The 22,089-nt window shown below is 38.3% G+C and overlaps 1 protein-coding gene across 1 annotated transcript; it reads right to left on the bottom strand.

Annotated features, from left to right (window-relative positions):
- Window positions 1–315: 315 nt before the first annotated feature.
- On the bottom strand, window positions 316–12,112 carry kcnk1b (potassium channel, subfamily K, member 1b). The gene is made up of 3 exons (XM_067421865.1): window positions 11,553–12,112; window positions 3,824–4,219; window positions 316–2,605 (listed from the first exon to the last, which is right to left on the bottom strand). Exons 1-3 carry the CDS (start codon window positions 11,905–11,907, stop codon window positions 2,343–2,345), a joined length of 1,014 nt encoding a protein of 337 aa, XP_067277966.1. The 5' UTR covers window positions 11,908–12,112; the 3' UTR covers window positions 316–2,342.
- Window positions 12,113–22,089: the final 9,977 nt, after the last annotated feature.

Below are 22,089 nucleotides of genomic sequence, written 5' to 3'. Positions count from 1 at the left end.
GGTATTGCACATTATTTTTCTTCAGGTCTTTAAAAGTAAAAAAATCTTTACTTAAATGTGCAGCAACTCTGGGTAACAGGCAGACGAGGTTACCATGCATTTCAATTGCAATCGCAGCAATTTCTAGATTACTTTTCTATTTAGGTTAGACAGAAGTCCTTAACACTAAAACATCAAATGTATTTACACAATGTCACTTTGTGTAATAATGATCGCTAATTTTCTGACCATTTAAAACAATTAAAAGGATTGGTAGTGTAATGACTTGTCCCTTAATTAAAAGATAAGGCTATTAATCCACTCAGGATTTGTAACTATGGAAATGACAACATTTATTCAATATCTTTCAAACATCTTAAACAGAGGTAAAGACATTATGCCCTTGTGCATTTCTAAACATACTACTGATACACCAATAATAAAAAAAACACATGATTTTATGCTGTAATATCATGACACTGTAGCTGATGATACAGGACTCATGCAGCAAAACACCAAGGGCAAATATGCACAAAGAATCCAGCACGGACATCACTAAGCATTTCATTATTCACACAATAAATGTCACAGCACATTCAAGTTCCCATGGCCTGAGCTCAGCTTAAGCATGTTTATTAATGTAAAAACTGCACCGTAAATAACCACTACAGTCAGACAAAACAGCTGTTATTACGAGTCTGCTTTTACTCTATTGTGATAATGTCATGACATTCTACAGCGATGATAGTGACAACACGTCTGCTGTACACTGTGATCTTCCAACGGGACCTTAAACAGTAGTCATCAGTCTGTGCCTACAACAGTCACTCATTATACAAACACAAGCATTCTAGTGTAAACGACACTTCAAGCATGTTTCAAAAATATAATTCATTCTTTTACGTTTCTTAAATAGCCAAAAAATTGTTTTGAATGCAAACGGTTAAAGATCTGGATGATCTATTAAGTATTATACAGTCAATTAGTCGATAATACTGAACCAAACTTCAGAAATCCCAGATTTTTGTCAAACATTTTTGGTATGTAAAGACATTGTGCTGGATCTCAGTAGCTCAGAACAAGGACACATGGAACCAGCCATTATTCAACCTTGGATTCAAAAAATCCATGTAAACCGAGATTGACTTGCTCTGTCAAGCATCTTAACATTGAAACCAAGGTAAAATATCCCCTTCTTTACTGTATCAAGAAAATAATACAGTATGGCATGTTTTCTCCCTTTAAAAACTGTTACATTATTAGCTGTCATCTAAAATGTGTAATGACTCTCCTTTAAGCAGGCTAACTTTGTGCTTCACAATGACTTCTGCTACAGTATATGCTGCATTATAGTGCATCATAATCTTAACATTTTAATGCATTAGAGCAATACAGCTTCATGAGATCTTACTTGAAATCTTAATCTAAATCTTACTGTTAGCAGACCTCACAATGTAGATCACAAAAGTCTAAAAATAAAACTTAACAGATACTACAACTATGTTTGATGACAGGTCTCCAACACTATATATTGAGCTTTCAAAACATATTTATGGAGATCTGAGAAAACTGGTCTTTATTCTAAGTTTAGATAAGGGCAAGAGTGCTTTACTATTTAGATTCTATTTTTGGAAAATTTGGACGGGTGCAATACAAGTTCAGCTCAGTCTGCAAAAGTTTCACATGTATAAAAATTACATTTGCAAATGATATGGGTCCAATTTTTATGATTTAAAGGGATAGTCCACCAAAATTAAAATTCGTCTTTTACTCACCTTCATGTTGCGTTTCTTCTTTTGCTGAACACAAGATATATTTTGAAGAATGTTTTTAACCAAACAGTTTTGGGTCCCATTGACTTCTATTGTATTTTTGTCCGTACAATTATAGTATATTGTATATACTATAAAACATTTACTATTTAAATTACTTTACAATAGTTTTATACAATTAAAATAATATTTTAGTGTAAGTGCCTCACTGAAACCCACATTTTTGCTTTCAACATTATACCACAAATGCAGTTGTGGTTACCATTTCGACAATCTCTATCGGAAAGTACATACTAATTTAGTGTGCAACTTTGTATGCTTTTTAAAACTAGTTCCTGTTTTTTTTTTTGGACTAGGGCTAGGTCTAAGTGTGCTTACGATCATTTGCAGATATTCAGCACAATGAATAATTTCATCAAGAAACAGGAAGCCAGATTGGCATGGTTTTGTAGAGGGCTGTTAAACACGCAGAATCTCAAGAGATATATTCAAGTAATTTTCACAATTCTGTGGCCAACCAGTCACTTGCGGCTTTCCTCGGCTAAAGATGTCTTCCTTGAACGAAGGTTAAGTTGAAGGATGCTAAAACATCTATTTGATCATGGGGTCATCACCTCCAGGAGAGGTTAGGACAGGGAAGTCCACAAAAGGCTCGGTTTTGTCCTCCTGGGGGGAGTTGACGTTACCGTCTGGCATGGAGGTAAAAGCCAGGTGGTCATGTTCCATGATGGCCAAGCGGTCCTGTGGCTTCTCCTTCTTCAGATAAAACATCTTCCTCAGCTGCTTCAACTGCTGCAGCTCACAGAAGGTCTCCAACACCACCAGCATAGCAATCAGACCGAGGAGGAGGTACACTGTGGGACACAAAGGGGAGAGAGAGAGAGATGGAGAGATGAAGGAATGTAAAAAAAAAAAAGTCACTGTGTTTATGCGAACTTCTGTGTTTAAGTGTGTTTCACCTAAAAAAAAAAATGTTCTGTCTGCTCTACATGTCTGTGTGTGTTTTCTTTTCTTCATTGTCTCCTTGAAACGAGTTATCCAGTAAGGCAAAATGTTAGAAATGGACACGGCAACATCTGATATTAAAAATGTAATTCATAAAAACACATCACATTACAAAATGCTAAATAAAATAGGTTGCAAATTGTGTCGTGTCTCATGTTAACTTTAAAGGAAAGTGTACATATATGCCACTTCAAGGATCACTAATAAAATCTCACCAACATCAAGATAAAAAGTAGTAAATTCAACGGAAAGAGTCAGAGCAAAAGAAATATGAGACTTCAAGCCCACTCAGCATGTGTCAGCCTCACAAATGCCATATACTCCTCCACAATTACGCAATGACATCAAATGTGGACTTTTCTCCCCGTCTCCCACATACAGAATAGATAGACAGGACCATCTGCATCAACTAAACCCAAGTATGCAAGCCATGTGTCATTTTCCTGCAACTTTTTAAAATAAGAGCTGTAATGCTTCATAAATAATACAAGCACTAGATGGAGCAGTAGAGCAGCAGTGAATCTGTTGCCTTGAATCACATGCGCTTCCTTTTTACCTTCCATCAAAAAGGAACAAAAGGAAGTCAGCTGAGTTTTTTTTTTACTTACATATTGTGCAGAGTTTCACTTACTAGAAAAGGAAGTGAATCGACTAGCGTTTAATACTTTTTAGTAAGCAAAAACGACATTAAATCAGTTTAAATGACAAAGTACCACAGAGCCACATACCATGTTTACTACTGACATTTGTTATTCAAGTCAATATATGAGACTTTGTATAAAAACATTTTTTAATAACTCAGATTGTATTTATCTGAAAGAAGAATGTCAAGTACAACTAGGATGGGTTTGGGGTAAGTAAATTATGGGATAATTTAAAATTTTGGGTGAACTATCCCTTGAACATTTACTCCAACCCTCTAGTAAATTTAATGTCATTTTGTTTGGTTGTCTGTTCAGAATCATGGGAGGATAGTGATCTCTGTTTACATTTTTTTATTCTCAATTCATCCATAATCGTGTAGCTCTAAACCAAAACAAAACACATAACTTAGAAACCACACCTACCAGTGATGCCCAGTTTGTAGAGCTCACGAAACCTCTGGTTAAAGGCCTCTCCAGGCACATAGTCACCCAGACCGATAGTGGAGAGTGAGATAAAACAGAAGTAGAAGGATTCCAAAAAGTTCCAGTTCTCTTCAAGGACAGAGAAGATGGCCGCAGGAATGAGGAAGAAACAGGACACAGCCAGGACGGCCAGCAGGGTTGCATGAACGAGGGCCACCAGGGGTTTAGACAGACCCCAGCGCGTATGCACGTACATAATAGGCCGCCATGTGCTATAGACCATGATCCTTTGCACCACAGCCGTGAGGAAGAGGAGGGTAAAAGGGATGCCAATCACAGAGTAAATGATGCAGAAAGCCTTTCCACCATCAGAGAGAGGAGCAGTGTGACCATATCCTGTGAATTATAAGGTGGGAATTACACATTAAACATTTCCATTTACTTCATGAAAACATTTACATCAAGAGACTAGCTTCTACATGGATTAGCAAACTGTATTATCACTGAAAACAAAACCATACTGTCTCATAGCCATTGCCAGACACAGATTAACACATAGATTAAGCCCCATTCTGGATTATCAATGAATTAATCATTCAGTCCAGCACTGCAATTTAATTTATGTTTGCTTATCCCTGAAATAAAGAGATTATGTTGCTCTCATATCTGCCCTCAGCAGTTTGATGCCTCCCTAGAGCTAACAACTAATGGACAATCTCACATTATGGGCATCAACAAACAATCTGGTTAGATGGCAGGGTCTCTCAAAAGCCTCGGGCCATGATAGAAAGATTTGTGATACAGAGCTAAATCAATTTACAAGGAAGCAAGGACACAATGCCACTTTTAAAAGGAAACGACCAAAGAAAAGGACAAAAATGTTGTCGTCGGAGAGAGCAGATTGGCTAGCGCTCTGTAGAGCAGCTTTTTTCACTTAGGGCTACTGTAGAAACATAACCGCACAAAATAGTGACTTCACTGTAAGGGGACCGGCCGTGTATGTAGATAGAAATGGCTCATTCTAAGGTAATAAAGACATAACAGTTCATTACATAAGGTCTTTATATACACCACTAAACAGTTATTTATGTATATTATACTGCATTTCTGTCAGGAGATCCTCATAAATACTACACGTTGCACATTTAAATGTAAAATGGGGCCTGTTATGGCAAGCTCAACCATTCAAATGTCTGGGGTCAGTCAAGAAATCTTATGGACTTTTTTTTCTGTTTATTTTTTATTTATTTATCATTTTGCCTGTATTAATGCTAACTACATAAATGTTAGCACAGGTGTGTATTTTTCAGCATTGTTTAGACAAAAATACCCCATTAAAAGGAAGGACACATTCAATTGATCAAAAGACTTTTATAAAGCAACAAAAGTTTTATATTTCAAATAAATACTTTTTTTCTGTATTTCTGATTGAATACCGGTAAATGCATCCTTCCTAGGTGTTCATAGGAGACAAGCCTTCCAAAAACCAACCCCAAACATTTGAACATTTAAACTTAGCCAGCCAGCTTTAATTCCAGAGTGACCAGCTGAAACATGCCAACTAAGATCAGCAAAACCAGCTTAGATGTTTTTTCAGCAGATTACAAAACATGGTGGGCTCTTTTTACTTGGACTAGTAAGTAACTTAGTTATCACCAAAACACATTAGAAACAACCACCCAGAACACCTTAGCAACCACTTTGCAAGCTGCTAACAACCACTCTGTACATCTTAGCATAGCATCAATAATAATTCTAATTTAATATATAATTTAATGAAATGAAATGTTTGTGCCTTTTTAGTAGTGATAAGTATAGTGCTTGCTATAACAATATTTACACAACTTACATTAACAAATGTGGTTGTAAGAGGAACCAAAACAGAATGCAGAATCTGTTCCATTTATGTGACACACATATATAAACATTGTATATAGAGACACATTTTTTTTTTTATTGTTTAAAAGTAGAGCCAAAGTGCTTTAGTTCTCTCTTGCACCTGATAGTCCTTCACTGTCACTCAAATGTCCTCATGATGTCGGTAATATGTGATGCCTGTGCCAAATGCAGAAACTGAGATTATGGCCTTCTTCCGCTCTCTGTCAAGCGGTCTTGTTCAAAGTTCCTTTTTTTAGATAAAAATAAAGATGATTTGAAAAAATACTTTTGTGCAACATGCATGTGCTTTATGTAAAGGGAAACTAGATATTGATTAAGACGGTTGCAAACTTTTTTTCTTGGTAAATCAGGACAGTGTCTTAACTTATACAACCCCATTTCCCAAAAAGTTATGAATCGTTGATTTGATAAATCTCTTGAACTTGAATTTAACCATTTCTTTTTTCTTTTCTTTTTTATAAAGAAAAGATTTCCAATGTTTTCACTGACCAACTTGTATTTTGTAAATATACATTTTCTATTTTATTTTGATGGCTGAAACACACTCCAAAAAAGTAGGCATGGTTTACCACTGTCACATTTAATAACACAAGTGGAATTTTTGGCCTGATACAGCTGCTCAACAGTCTGTGGTCGTCATTGTCTGATTCTCCTTTTCATGATGGGCCATACATTTTCAATAGGAGACAGATCTGGGCTGTAGGTGTAGAGTGTCTATGAAACCACTCTGGTGTAGCGTGTGCAGAATGAGGCCTTGCATTGTCTTGCTTCCCAGGGAAGATGTCATCCTGATGGCAGTATGTCTGTGTACCAATACATGCCTCCACGTCAGTGGTACCTTCACACAAATGCAAGTCACCCATGCTGTTTGCACTGAGGCACCCCTATACCATGACAGATGTTTGCTTTTGTACCCGTCGCTGATGAAAGTCTAGATGATCCCCTTTCGTCTTTGGGACTGAGAACTCAATGTACAGCACACATTTCCACTGTTTTGTGTTTTGGATCATCTGAGATGAGCTCGGGAATAGAGAACTCGCTGGCATCTCTGCATAGAACTGACTTACTTCTCCTTTAGTAACAGAGATTCAAGTAGCATTTATTGATGCAGCAACAGACTGTATTAAGTGACAACGGTTTTTCAAAGAACTCCCGAGCCCATGTGGCTATATTTAACAGTAGCATGATGGTTTCTCATGCAGTGACATCTGAGGGCTCAAAGGTTGCACACATTCCCAACAGAGGTTTCCTGTAGCCTGGATGCCAGCCGAACTCAGCCCCGCCCAACACTTTTTTTTAGGTCGGGCAGTTCGGTCTGGCCTTGCTCCATAGAGGAGTAATTATCCCTGAACAGAAACTGTTCGGACCAATGAAATCATCAGGGCGGGCTTTAGGCGATGATGGACAGATGATCAACAGTAACGTAATCATCCACATCATCAAAGGGGCTTGGATTATATTTGTTCAAATCCTAAACGGAGAGCTTGTTTCTATATGCATTCACCATCACAATTTCTCTCAGAAATGATGATCATGTTGGGTAAGTACTCTGTGTATCATTAAATTATTTTATTTTTTTACAACACCGGCAAAGATCGTGTATTCCAGCCTGATACCAACGGGGTTGCCAAGTTTTTACAACAAAACCCGGCAATTACTAGCCCTAAACAATAGCTTCTCGGGGGGTTCTCCGGGGGAAAAATGGTGTTTGGGGGGTAAAATGTGTGTTATTTTGGCAAGGTTGCCTGCTAAAATTCGCACTCATGGGTCTATATATCACATAATAGTCACTTCAACCCGCAGACATAGAAAACAACCCGAAAAAACGCGGACTTGGCAACACCATGGGCAACACAGTGCAGTTGAGCTCTGTTGACATTTGACAATGCGTCGCTCCGTTGCTCTGATTGGTTGTAGGTCTATCCAATTGAGGTCTTTCCTGGTTCGGTTTAAACACGCCCGATAATCACAGCCCAATGGAGCAGTTTCACTCATATTCTGACTAGAATTGACTATGACCACGTCAGGCAAGGTTTCCTGCCTTTCCCTACACAGACTGAAATTCCTGGAATCTTTCACAATATTATGTATGTTAGATAGTAAAAGCTAAATTATTTGCAATCTTGTATTCAGAAATGTGATTTTTGAAATGTTTAACAATTCTCATGATATTTGGCACAAAGTGATGAGCCTTGACCCATCTTTGCTTGCAAAGACTGAGATGCTCCTTTTATACCCAATCACAATACCCTCACATATTGTCTTTACCTGCTAATTGTGGACTGTTTCAAAACAGTTAATCTATGATATTATCATCTTTTCACTTTTATTTCACCTCTGTCCCAACTTTTTTGGAGTGTGTGTTTCAGCCATCCATATCATAATTGATTTATATTTACAAAATATAATTAAATTGGTCAGTGAAAACATTGGAAATTCTATCTATCTATCTATCTATCTATCTATCTATCTATCTATCTATCTATCTATCTATCTATCTATCTATCTATCTATCTATCTATCTATCTATCTATCTATCTATCTATCTATCTATCTATCGAGGGAATGCATCAACGTCACTTTCCCGCCATAACACGCCCCCTCAGACGTGGCTGAGTGGCAGAAGAGCTGCTGCGTGACAGGAGTTAATGGAGGAAAACACGAGTAGAGCAAACGATCCTAACAACTTACCAAAGATTCAGTGATCCATGGATCAATGATATGCAGCCAGGACACCTTATTTCCTGACATTTTTAGGAGCCTGATTTCGACATGAATGTTTGTAACTGTCATTCATCACATTTTTCGAGGGAATCCCGCATGTATATGTGGATGGGTCAGTGTTTTGAAGCGTGTAGTGGTGGTAATATACTTTATATTCACTAAAAGCTGTCACTCATTCAATAAACGCAATCTCACAAAGTTCCGCAGTGACTTTGGTATACAATGAAGCTCTTATTTTCACAATGTCTGCACTTACAGAGGATTGACGCCCGTGTTAACTGAACTCAGCGCCTGGAAAAACACTCAAGCGGTGAGTGATTCCAAGTTCAACACCTGTGATTGGCCAACTGCGTTGTAGAAGTCTGCAAACATGTCTGTGATTGGCTACATTATCTGCTTAGTTTCTGCGATTTTCACGCACAACCATTTCTAGGGTTTACAAAGAATGGTGTGAAAAGGGAAAAACATCCAGTATGCGGCAGTCCTGTGGGCTAAAATGCCTTGTTGATGCTAGAGGTCAGAGGAGAATGGGCCGACTGATTCAAACTGATAGAAGAGCAACTTTGACTGAAATAACAACTCGTTACAACCGAGGTATGCAGCAAAGCATTTGTGAAGCCACGACATGCACAACCTTGAGGTGGATGGGCTACAACAGCAGAAGACCCCACCGAATACCACTCATCTCCACTACAAATAGTGTAGTGTCTCAACTTTTCTGTAAATGGGGCTGTATAAACTAGCTTACACTCCCCCAACAAATGCCAACAAACACTAAATTCCAATGGTAATTGGGCTTCTTTTGAATCCATGTGTTAATTAACCTGGTGGTGTTTGCTAGAGCAGTGCAAATCAACCAAAATTAACCCTACAAAGCCTACTGTACATAATCTTTGATACATAAAGTCATGGCCAGAATTATTGGTGGATTAAATATAATCAGATGGCTGTGAAAAATAAATTTGCAATGTTTATCCTTTTGATTTTTTATTTAAAAATTGTGCAAAAATCTAACCTTTCATCGAAGCAAAAGAAATGAAAGTGTGGGGGTAATATTATCACATTATGAAATAAATACTTTTCTCTAAAACAAGTTGTCCATAACTATTGGCACCCTTTTTATTAAATACTTTTTGCAATCTCCTTTTGCCAAGATAGTTCTGAGTTTCCATCTGTAATGCCTGATGAGTTTAAAGAACACCTGACAAGAGATCAGAGACCATTCCTCCATACAGAATCTCTCCAGTGCTGCATTCCAGTTCGTTTTTATCGTTTTTATTTATTATCGCAAACTTCTCTCCGTCTCGTTCACTCAGATGTGCGTCTTTGCTTACGTTGCATGAGTGCCCACTACTGCGGAAACTTTGCAATGGACTGAACTGGAACGCCCTAAGCCCTTGATCACTTGGAATCCACTATGGAGTTGATTTATTTATTTATTTTTCCCCTTTACGAAATTGTTTAATGCAGCATTCTATATGTATAGGGATGTGTTTGGCTTGTTTTAAATGTTTTTAAAAATATCATAGAGTTGTTTGTGGTGGGGTAAATTAAACGTGATATGTGGTGACGTCACAATCGCGTTGCATTGTGGTATATGAAGCTGCCTGAAGTGTACATATGAAGTAGACTCACTCACTCGGTCAAAATCGAGGGAGCAAGGGTCTGTCCATATAAACTTCCCTTGTCCACTTCACGAAGTGGAACGCACTTCAAAATGGCGGCAGGGATTCCCCCAAGGGGAAGTTTGCAAGTGCGTGTCTTAAAGTGGAGTGGAACGCAGCACAGATCTCTCAGATTCACAACTCATGTTGGTGCTTCTTTTCTTCAGTTCACTCCACTCAGTTTCTATAGGGAATATACTTGAGAGATATTTTACTCATAACATTTTGAGGGGTGCCAAAAAATTATGGCCAGTGTATTTTGAAGAAAATGTATTTGATGAATTAAGGAAAAGTTCGATTTTTGCATTTAAAAAAAAACAAAATGCAGATTTATTTTTACAGCCATCTTTGATCATATTTGATCATATTTATGGGGTGCCAATAATTCTGGCTATGACTGTCCATTTCAAAGGCTTATAACATGATCAAACTTTTCCTGAAAAATGCGTTGTATAGTATACACCCTCTATCATATGATTGATAGTTCATATATATCAAGCAATTCTAAAAAATGTTTAACTTAGGTTTACTTGATTACATTTTTTCATCAAATCATGATAAATGTATATTTTGTACATCTCTCAATCTTTGTATTTCACTGCATTATATGATCTGATTAAATATCATCTTACTAAGACATTATTGGGAGATATAGCGTGCTAGTAGTCTGCTATAAAATCTCATTGACTTTCATTCCAAGTTATCAACGATTAATCTTACATTTTAGATGATTTAAATAAAATCATCTGCACAAAATTGCATTATATGCTTAATATTGAATACAAATTAGTTTTTTCTAGGTAATATGTAAGGCTTTGCAATGTTAAACAAGATATGGTTGCCTTTCATGGTACACTAGATTGGATGTAGAGGTACATGCTTGTGATGAATGGCAAGTTTCATATTGAGAGAATAGGGGGTGCTTTTATGTCTGGGAAATACTGTGAACAGAAACCAAAAGCCGTCCTCTGCATGTCTAAGCTTCCTCTTCTTTGTAAGCAATGCATGCAGGCCCATCTCTGTTTTTCACAATCTTAATAAGATTGTAAATGTTGTTGTCTGTTTCATGTCCGGTTGAGAATTGGATACCTGTCTAAGGTAACATTTCTGCATTAAGGCTGGTGTTAAATGACATGCAAGACAGCTTCTCGAAAGGAACAAAGACAATAGACAAACTTCTCTATTATTAGCAGTAGTGGATTAAACTTATTTGAAGAGGCAAATGAGATGACTGTATTGTTTGTAAAAAATATAGGTTTTTACAACAACAACAAAATAGGTCACTGCAAATATCAAGAAATAGCCTATCAAAATGGTGCACCATTAAAAAAAATACATTATTTTTGTTCTTCTGAGTATAATGTATGCCACGTTAGTTATTTAATGACACGCATGTGGTCATATAACTTTATGACATTATCCGCATTGACTCAATGACTCACCTGTGGTTGATAAGACGGTGCTTGCAAAAAACAAAGACGAGGTAAAGTCCCAGTTCCAGCTGGCCGATGCGTTGTTGAGAATAGACACCCCATAGTTGCTGGCCTCCAGCGCTTTGGACAGAAACCTCTCTAGCCGCTCCTCGGACAGACATTCGTGCTCATGGAGGAACTGTCGTTTGATCCCTCTGAGCTGCTGGCGCAGGAGGTCTTCATACGGCAGCTCCACCGACGAGAACACCACCGCACCGAATATGAGATAGAGAATATAGCCGAGCACCAGAAACATAAAATACCATGCCGATTTGTTGCTCTGTATCAAGCGCACACAAGAATTGCCAGCGAGGGATTGGAGCATCTTCAGTTTTCCTTATAGATCCGATGTTGGGGATGTCGGGCCCGCGTGGTTTAGATGCGTTTTAGTGCTCTCGATTAAACGAGTGGCTCAGAGTGCAGCGCGGAGGACATCGAGCTCAGCGCCGCGTACGGGGACGTGACGTCACTGACTCTCGCCCACCAGGTAACATCAACAGAGGAAGAGCATCAAATGACTGCCTGCATGTGACGAGTTTAACACCCTTCTACGTCCATATCTTTGTTGCAGTCTAGGCAGAGGATGAAAACTAATATTTGCTATTGTTGCTGTGGAAAGATGAAATAGATTTTACTTCCTAAATTCAGATTCTTCAATGTTGCTTGTTTTGAGAAATAAATATTTCAAACAAATGAGTCTGCTGCCAACGACTGAATCTCAATTATATTTCAACTGAAGAGAACATCAGAGATCAGTGTATTGCCAAAAATTATTGCAAATATTATAGGCTGTTTCATTTCTTTTCAGGGACATTTTAGAGACAGCAAAAATCAATGCAACCCAATTGTTGGTCCTAATGTCCATAACAAATTAAAAATACTCCAACTAACAAAGTGGCTATAACATTTATTTATTTATGTTGGGCCATTTGATTTAGGAAAGAACCAGCTCATGAGAGTAATTCACTAGGGAATTAAACTAAGGATGTGTCCTAAATCTCTCTCTATACCCTTAAATAGGGCAGGACTATTTGAGGGCACAGCCATTTGTAGGGGAGTCTGATACCATAGTGGACAATATTAAGTGCACGCATTCAATCCCATAATACACTCAATAACGAGTGTAGGCCTACAACGGATGCAAGTTCAACGGCTAACTTTAATGCACTGTGAGAGTCACACACTTAACAAATTTTAGCGTTTTGCCATGGCACCAGCAGCCAAATCCATCCACTTCCCAAACCGCGGTGGTCCAACATATCATACAGGTATAAATTGTTTTTTATTGATTATTAAATTGTTTAATTACAGGTAATACATGCTAGTTAAGATAATTATTTTTAATACGAGCAACCAGTTTGCTACGTTTTAAAGAATTATTAAACAAGCTCTATATGCAAAAGTGTCAGGCCTTCCGGCGCACTCAGTGTCCAAATTCACTTGCTCGTTTTCATTCACTCCTTCAAGTAGAAGGGAATAGTGTATAAGGGTTGGCATATAGGGCGGGATTTAGAACACAGCATATTTTGTTGATTCACTGAAATAAACAATGAGAGTCATTAGGTGTGTTTGACTTGAAGTGGTGGTGCTACGCAGTCCGATCAGTGTATAACATCAAAGTAGCCTACCTGAAGAGTGAATAAGCGAAAAGTATAATTCGTTGTTTTTGTACAGTTGAACGCACAGCCATGCAAAATATACTTTTGACTCGTATGTGTATACATGGGCGTTCAACGCATGCACAGTTTTGACCATTCTCTCACAACGGATTACAACCCATATAAATTCTGCAAAAAATTGTTATGCGCATGTGCACCTGCATGTACAAAGTAAGCATAGTTACAAAAATCCAGCTGTCTGTGTTTAGTACGTGCATAATATGACCCTTAAGTGTAAAAAGTTAAGTATACTTTGGCCTTTAGTGAGAAGACTAGCCTAGAAATCTAGAAGCACCCTAGCGGCAGCAAATTTAATCTGCCCGCAAGTGTCATCTAGCAACTCTCAATACCCTTCTGAGCTGTGTTCCCCTAAATCTTGCCGGGCCAATCACATCGTGTATAGAGTCGGTGGGCGGGGCCATAATGACAACGGCCGAGTTGCGTTTGCGTGCTTCTAGTAAACACAGAAACTGGCGAACGGCGGTCTTTCGAATCAGCTCTGACCGCGACTCTGGAAGACTTGGAGTTAAGCTTTTCTCTGAGAAAAGAACAAAGAGCGGCATTGAAGTCATTCTTCAAAAGGGAAGATGTGTTCTGAGTTTTGCCGACCGGGTACGGCAAATGTCTAATCTATCAAGGAACTCTGTTTCACCTTCGTTGGTCTGGCTGGTGTAGCGCTATCCTATCATGTGCAGAGGGATGTTGGAAAGACAACCGTTTATCCCGCCCCTCGGATTGAGCCCTGTCTATGGTGAGTTTCCAGACCAAACATCTTGATGTGGGTCTGGCTTGTCAGGCTAAGAGAAGACAGCTCATGACCCGGAAACCAATCGAACTCAGCCATCTTGAAGGGCATCTCAAATCTCTAACTGCACTGTGACTCTGCGAGGACACTTCCTGAGAAGTCATGAGTGAGTATACATAGGTGTATCCTTCCCTCCCATCCTAACGGGGTGGAGCTGAGATGCAAGGAAAGGAAATGAGGATGTACAAATAAGAAATAAGAAGCACCCCATAGGCTGCATTCAGAGTCACATACTTTCGGGTACACATACTATATAGTAGGTCAACATATAGCAAAATAATTTCCCAAGTTACAGCACTCATAAAAGAGTAGGCTAAACCAAACAAAATAATACATGCATTTGTACACACATTCATAGAAAGTACTTTTTTAGAAGTCATGAAATAACTTTTTAAAATAAGTAGTACCTTCTAAAAAAGTATGCGGTTTCGGATGCAGCCCTATTTTTCCAGGATCGGACCACATAATTGGTATTGTTTTTTTATTAATTAAAACAAACTAACTTACAGTCTTCTTTCAAGAATCAGACGACAATATGTATTTTTTGCTTCACTAAAAATATTTGTTTCTGTTTTTCTATTCTATTTATTTTTTCTGAACATTAAAATACATGCCAATGTTCTAATGTTTTAACTCTCACAGTATTTAAGACCTCACATTTTATTATGCAGTGAAGTCTAGACTTTAACCCTATGTGGTAATAAAGAAATAAGCTTACTGATAAACACAATCTAAACTGTCACACACTACAAAATATGACCCATAATTTTTTACACATAACAGAGACAGTTTCATTTTTTTTTATGGCCTTGTTTCTTGAAGATGATGCAGACACATGCAGGTGACTGTTTCCAAGGTAACAGCCTGTGTGAAGTTGGTGAGGTAGTGAAATCTAGGCTCTGGTTGGCCAGTTGGAAAAAAGCTTTCCTCTTTATTCACCACTTTTAGATACACTCACACTCAAAGAGGGGTGGACACAATAATATTTTTTTATTATAATAATTTGCAGATTTAAGGAAAAATGCCTTGAAATTAATGACAAAAAGTGTCAGTGTCATCAATACAGTTATTTTAGGCTGCTAAATGCCACACAATGCCACAAAATTACTTCAGGATAGAATCAGCTTCTTTGGGACAACTTTGTTTCTTTAAAACTTCAATGTTCAAAACTCTGGCAATGCTGTTTGTTCTTCAAGATGACCAGATTTCTGAAATGGAAACCAGGGACATTTCCTATTTGAGTGGTCAAAATTAAAAAGTAAATCTCATTTGCTATTACTTATACATTTTTTATTATTATTATTGTTGTGGGTACCCTATTATTATTATTATTAACATGTATAATTATTATGATTTATTGTTTGGAATTATTAAGATTTTTGTTTTGGTTCAATTCACCTGCAATTTAAAACTATTATAGTTAATAGTAAGCATTATATAAATAGCAAGCATTTCAAACAATATTATAACAAAATTATGAAATTATGACAAAATTATTACGCGTTTACATGTTAAGTCAATGCAGAGACACGAATAGGCATTCTATGGTGCGATTCACGCGAATGACGTGACAAGGATCACGTGAATTGAGCATTTTGAATCGCTCAAGTTAAAAAATCTGAACATTGGCGGATATTCGCACCGCGTTATCCGCGTTATATGGATTCAAAATGTTCACGCATCCAACTTCGCGCGAATAGCGTGATTTATTTGCGTCATTCGTGTGCGGTGTGAACGCAGCATTAGGATGCCCATAATCCACCTCCAATACTGATCTTTAACAGAGAATATTGCGCACATGCAGATACACAGTCTATCCAAGGTTGGAGTTGATTAAGCTCCAGTTCTGACCAGAAAGTTTCCAAAAACATATGATAATGTGTGCTTTCTCTCAGTAAGAGGTACAGACAATAGTACAGGCAATATTCATCTGGATTCCTTAGTGTTTCAGTAGAAGGAAATATAAAATGAATAAAATATATTTACATAATATAATATATACTTAAAGGGGGGGTGAAACACTCAGTTTCAGTCAATCTCATGTCAATCTTGAGTACCTATAGAGTAGTATTGCATCCTTCATATCTCCGAAAAGTCTTTAGTTTTATCATATTTATAAAAGAAATATGGGCTGTACCGAGTCTTTCCGGAAAAAACCGAGCGCCTGGAGGCGTATCGTGTGGGCGGAGCTAAAGAATGACAAGCGCGCAAAGCGGTGACGTCCTCAAGCGTGGAGAAACCGGAGAAACCCATCTATCTCAGCTAATACAGATAATGATCCACAATCAAATCTGAGGGAGAAATAAATTGAACAGGAGAAACGGCAACATCAGGACGTCCGTCTCTGTGGTATGTAAGTTACTGTATTTAATGGCCTCTCCACATTTGTGTGTGTTTACTCGCAGTGTATGAGGACATGATTCGGTTTATGGACTATTGTATGCGACTAGACCTTAGAAGTAGCAAGCAAAGCGGTTTTGCACGTCAGACTAGTGTAACGTTATACAGAGAACAACAATGGAGTAACCGTTAACAGTTAGCGCATTTGAATGACGAAGCACGCGATCGTGTCGTTTACTGATGTTTACTCATGCGTCCGTAGCCAAAAGCACAGACATTTGAGGCAGTTTAAGTTAACTCACCGGCTGCTTCCAAAGCAGGACCGAAGCTTTAGCGCTGGGACTGCTCCGTCAAAAACACACTTCTTTGGTATGATTTGGTAAAGTCCTGACAGCAGTGGTGTGTAAATCCATTTTTAGACGCAACTGAAACGATGTTGTGAAGCTTCCCGTCATTTCTGCGTTCAAATCGGTTCAAATGCAGCGCTGCCTTCCCGAAATGCTGTGCTGAAGCGTTGAAGTCGCTCGACGTCACCCATAGGAATAAAGAGAAGCGCGGCGCCACATAAGTGTTCACGGACGACTGGATCTGCATCTGAGAGACTGTTTACAGCGTGCTCTAGTCACGCGCACGCGCGCGCGCACCCTACCGGGAGAAGAGCCCGTACAGCCCATACAAGGACCTTCCGCTCTTATTAACGTCAAGTAGACCCATACTCGAAAAAAACTCGCCGAAACTTGTGAGAAACCGGAAGGAGTATTTTTGACACAGAAATACTCCATCAAACGTCCAACATTAGTTTTTGAAACTTTGTCTATGTTTAGGATGGGAATCCAAGTCTTTAACAGTGTAAAAAGCTCAGTATGCATGAAACAGCATTTCACCCCCCCTTTAATCTCTGGAAGCTAAGTGAGTAAGCACATCGGCCAACCACCAATGGCTTTCACCCCATCCCTCTCCAAAGCCCCCTCCTGTCCTCCATCTGTTCTACCACGGTACAAGGTCGCACCTGGCTGGGTTGGGGGGGGGGGGGGGGGGGGGATATGTCACCATTTATTAGTTTCATTATCATGGACTAGTTTGTTTTCATACAAACTTGTTTTTCATTCCTTTGTTCAGTTATCTTGCTCTTCATTTTTAGTTTATGTGTGTCAGCTGTGTTCACTTCATTCTCCTCATTTGTGTTTGCTGTGTAAGTTGGTCCCACAGTCATTCTTTCTGATCATTGTTTCGTTGTGCTGTTCGAGTACCTGTCTGCCTGTTTTGCAATACCTAAGATTAAACTACATTTTGAACTTGATTAATCTGTCTGCCTGCAAGCACACTGTGACCGATGTATCCTGGGGGATGCAAACATTGAAAATAAGTAATGTTTAAAACTTTAAAAAAAAAAAATTGAAATAATTGTATTTGTGTCCCAAGAATAGAACATTTTCTGATTTCTTTATGGTCTTGCCATTTTAGGGATTAATAATTTCCTTTTTCACAAGCTGTTTATAGATACAAAAAATATTTTTTTTATAGCTTAAATGACTCTTATTTGGGCTTGTTTTGCATTCTAGGCTTATTTAAGCAAAAAGTATGTGTATTCTGCAAATGTAGCAATCTGTTGCATGTGTAATTATTTAAACGTATTACACGGCTCTTTGAAATAGCTACTTGATTCTGATTGGTCAATCGCACATTCCAGCGGTTATTCCCAGATAGCAGGCAAAATTGAATAACAAATCGCTCATCCGGGTACTACGAGTTATCTTGACTGGCACTACTTATGCTTAATGTGTCACTCTGCTGTCTTCAACTGTCTGGTGCCATTGTGTGACTGAAACACAACCACCACGGGTAACAATGGAAGAAGATTTAAAGGTGTTTTACTCCTGATTTACTCACCCCGAGTCATCCCATTCCTAGGTATATATGACATTCTTCTTTCAGACGAATAAAATCGTAGTTATATTTAAAAAGTCCTGGCTAATCCAAGCTTTTTAATGCATCTGTCCATCAAATAACGTGCTTCACAGGGCTCCGTGGATTTAAAGGTAGGGTAGGTAAGAATTGTTTAAAAATCTTTTTTTTCCAAATTTGTTAAAACTTTCTTTATATATCAATACATAATTAAAATGTAAGTACTCTGAAAAAGAAAGTATAAAAAACAAGTGTCTGTAGACCTCTCACGACCTTTCCATTCACTCCACCTTCTCCCTTGTGGGCTCTTTCCAAAGCCATGCCCCCAAAATACATGAATGACCGCTCAGCTGGAAGACGCATTATTTACCTGAGAGGAGCACAGTGCATGTAGTGACATCATGTCAGCATCATATGTAATAAAAAATCTAACTTTATCACTATGAATATAAACAAATAAGATGTATTTTAGTACTCACTATCAAGCTAGAATACCGATACTGGTAAAGTTTAAAATATATTTTGTTTGATTCGAAAACGGTGGTAGCCATGGTAGCAAGAGCCAAGCCAATCACTTGTTTCACCCTGAACGAAAATAATGAGCAGTGTTTATTGCAATTTTAAAAGTCTAGAGTCACTCGATTTTTATACTCTCTTTTTTTCAGAATACTTAGCTACATTTTAATTATGTATTGACATATAAAGAAAGTTTAAACAAATTTAGACAAAAATGTTTTAGATCATTCTACCCTACCTTTAATAAAGGCATTCTGTCCGATCGGATTCCGTATTCAACTGATTGGAACAATGTTGAAAGTGCCTCTGCAGTTCAAAAGGCCATACATATATTGAATTGCGAGAAGGCACTTGCAACTCTTTTTCCACGGAAGGAGATCAGCCTGAGCTTTAAGTTTTAAATATGGAAATTTTTCTTTCATAAATGCAGCAATTCACTTTAGAAGCCCCCAGAGCCATTATTTGACGGACAGATGCATTTTTTTATGGATTTCAAAAACAGAGCTACAAGCCCTCCTGGACTCCGCTCCAGCCCTCCTGGACTCCGCTCCGTGCCCGCAGGACTCCGCTCCAGCCCTCCTGGACTCTGCTCCTGACCTGCCATGGCCGCCCACGGATCCTGACCCGCCATGGCGGTCCACGACTCAACCCTAGAGGTCCCCTGGCCCCCGGTGCTCCTGCCCCCAGGGTGACCACCCCCCCTCCCCGTTGGACTTCTTACGGCGCAAGGACGCACCTACCGGGAGGGGGGATTAATGTTACATGTCCAGTCGGTGTTTGTTGTGTTTTTGCCCCTGTGCTTCTTGTTTTCTCTTGTCGCATGTTCCTTTGTTCTGTTTGCCGCCACTTTTCCATTGTCATAGTTACCCTTGTTAGTTTAGTCCCATTCAGCTATGTTTAGTTAATTGTCATCGTCACCTGTCGCCCTCGTTTAGTTAGTCATCAGTGTTGGTATTCATTCTCCCCTGTTCAGTCACTCTTTGTCCGGTTTCACGTTAAGGTAATGTCGTTTGATGTTCTGTTTTAAATCTGATTTGAACAAAGCCTGTTTTGTTTGGAAGTCCTGGATCTCCTCATCTCTGCTGCATCCTACACCCATAACAGATTAACGTTAGCTAGGACTTTTTAAATATAACCCAGATTGTTTTCGTCTGAAAGAAGAATGTCATATACACGACTTGAGGGTGAGTAAATCATGGGCTTAGTTTTATTTTTGGGTTAACGAACCCTTTCAGCACATATTTTCAACATATAAGCTAACTTAGCCTATGGTTAAAACAATTCTTCAGCAATAGATAAAGGCTTAAAGCAGTTTGGAACTGTTTTTCTTTGCGGAAGAGCTAATAAAATATTTAATGACTATTTTGTGTCTAATTTACTTGAGACAAGTAACTGTGTAATAAGCATGTAATAAGCTGTGTAATAAGCCTACGCTTTGCGTTGGGGTCCTGATCACACTCTCAGGGTTTATTCTGCGATTACAGCTGTACATTATCCCTTAACTAGTTATTGTAGGCTATACTGCCTACAATACAATATATATATATATATATATATATATATATATATATATATATATATATATATATATATATATGTGAGGAAATTACTGCATTGTGACTGCAGAACTTTTGGGAAAGTTTAAATTGTGCAAACCAATCCCACCCGCATTCTGAGACGTTGTTATAAAGCACATACAAACGCCAGGCTATTACTTTAATTCAAAGGTGCCCTAGAATGAAAAATTTAATTAACCTTGCCATAGTGAAATAATAAGAGTTCAGTAGCCTACATGGACATCATATACTGTGACTCTCAAACATAATTGCCTCCTACTTCTTATGTATATCTTGTGCATAAAAAACACCAGGGAAAGTAATTCTCAACATAAGGCCAACTGTTTCGCAAGCGTTATATGCACTCCCCCAACATTTGCATATGTCCAAATATGTTCATTGTCAGGCAGCCGAATTATCGGGACTGCAAATAAACAAACGACACTTGAGGATAGCAAAAACTGCAGATCATGGACACAGGTCATGTTCAGGCTGTGCAGGGGACGTGAGGACTTTTCATATGTCAACTGTCATGGTTAATGTTTATAATCGGATACCACAAACTTTAAATCAAAATTTAATTCAAAATCGTTTGTTTGTTCGGCCTATTTCAAGCAAGCTTCACTCAGCGTCTTAAACTGAAGAAAGGGGCCACTATATTCCTGCAAGCAGTAAGTAGCGATTTTATCCACTTATTGACTAGCTGTTTAAACAATTTCTGATTAAATTGAAAGTTTCTTAGAGAGACCGCATTGTAACGCTAGATGCTAGTACAGCAACAACAGGAAACTTCAAATACCATACAAAACTAAATAGTGTGTCTAATGACAAAGGGTAATATTATTTTGTATTAAAAAATACAACTGTAGATACGTTGCTTACAAATCGTTCACTTGATCCTTCTAGCAAACGTCAACTATTTCCACCATATAAGTTAAAATGACAGTCATTTCACAAGGCTATTCAGTTTGTAAAAATATAAGTTATTTATATTTTTGAGAACTGAAGTAGGCCTATAACGTTATATAATTTTGCTGAAATGCAGCTTACTTGTTTATTGATGTTTTCAGATCATCTGCGCGCGAGAGAGAGAGCTTGCGTGCATATGGTTGCCAGATTGGACATGTTTAGGTAAAACACCTGATAGTATACTTGTTCTTTTCACAGAAAAGCTCTGTTTGGGGGATTTAAATTACTGAAATCTGGCAACCGCAAGCTAGAACGATCTCTCTCGCGCGCGGATGATCTTAAAACACCAATAAACATGTAGGCTGGATTTTATCAATCTCCATTTGAGATGTTTTGCTTAAAGTGTCATTCAGTCAGTCTATGTTCTGTCAGGACGGTCAGGACTCACGAGCCGCTTTGCCGAACAGCTGAACTGCTGTGCTGTGAGCTGCTGAAATAAGCCAATCAGAGCAGAGCTCAACATTAATATTCATGACCCTTCCAAATAAGGCAAAAACAGAGCATTACATCCTAGGGACAATTTCTAGGGTTGTAAATGGACCTGTAAAACTGTATCTGGACATTTTTTTGCCCTAAAATAAGCCACATACCCTCTATGTAGATATCAGAGAACAATTTAACATATTGTTTCAACTCATTCTAGGGGACTTTTAAAGCCTTTCTTGACAAACGTTCTTTTTCTAGTGTTACCTGAAGTTCTTCACACACACAAACACACACATGGTTCACTAACTCAATAACTCACACTAACATGAATA

This window comes from Pseudorasbora parva, chromosome 17 (assembly GCF_024679245.1).
Source record: "Pseudorasbora parva isolate DD20220531a chromosome 17, ASM2467924v1, whole genome shotgun sequence".
NCBI lineage: Eukaryota > Metazoa > Chordata > Actinopteri > Cypriniformes > Gobionidae > Pseudorasbora > Pseudorasbora parva.
The sequence above is the reverse complement of the archived record's forward strand: the minus strand, read 5'-3'. Positions and strand labels throughout refer to the sequence as shown.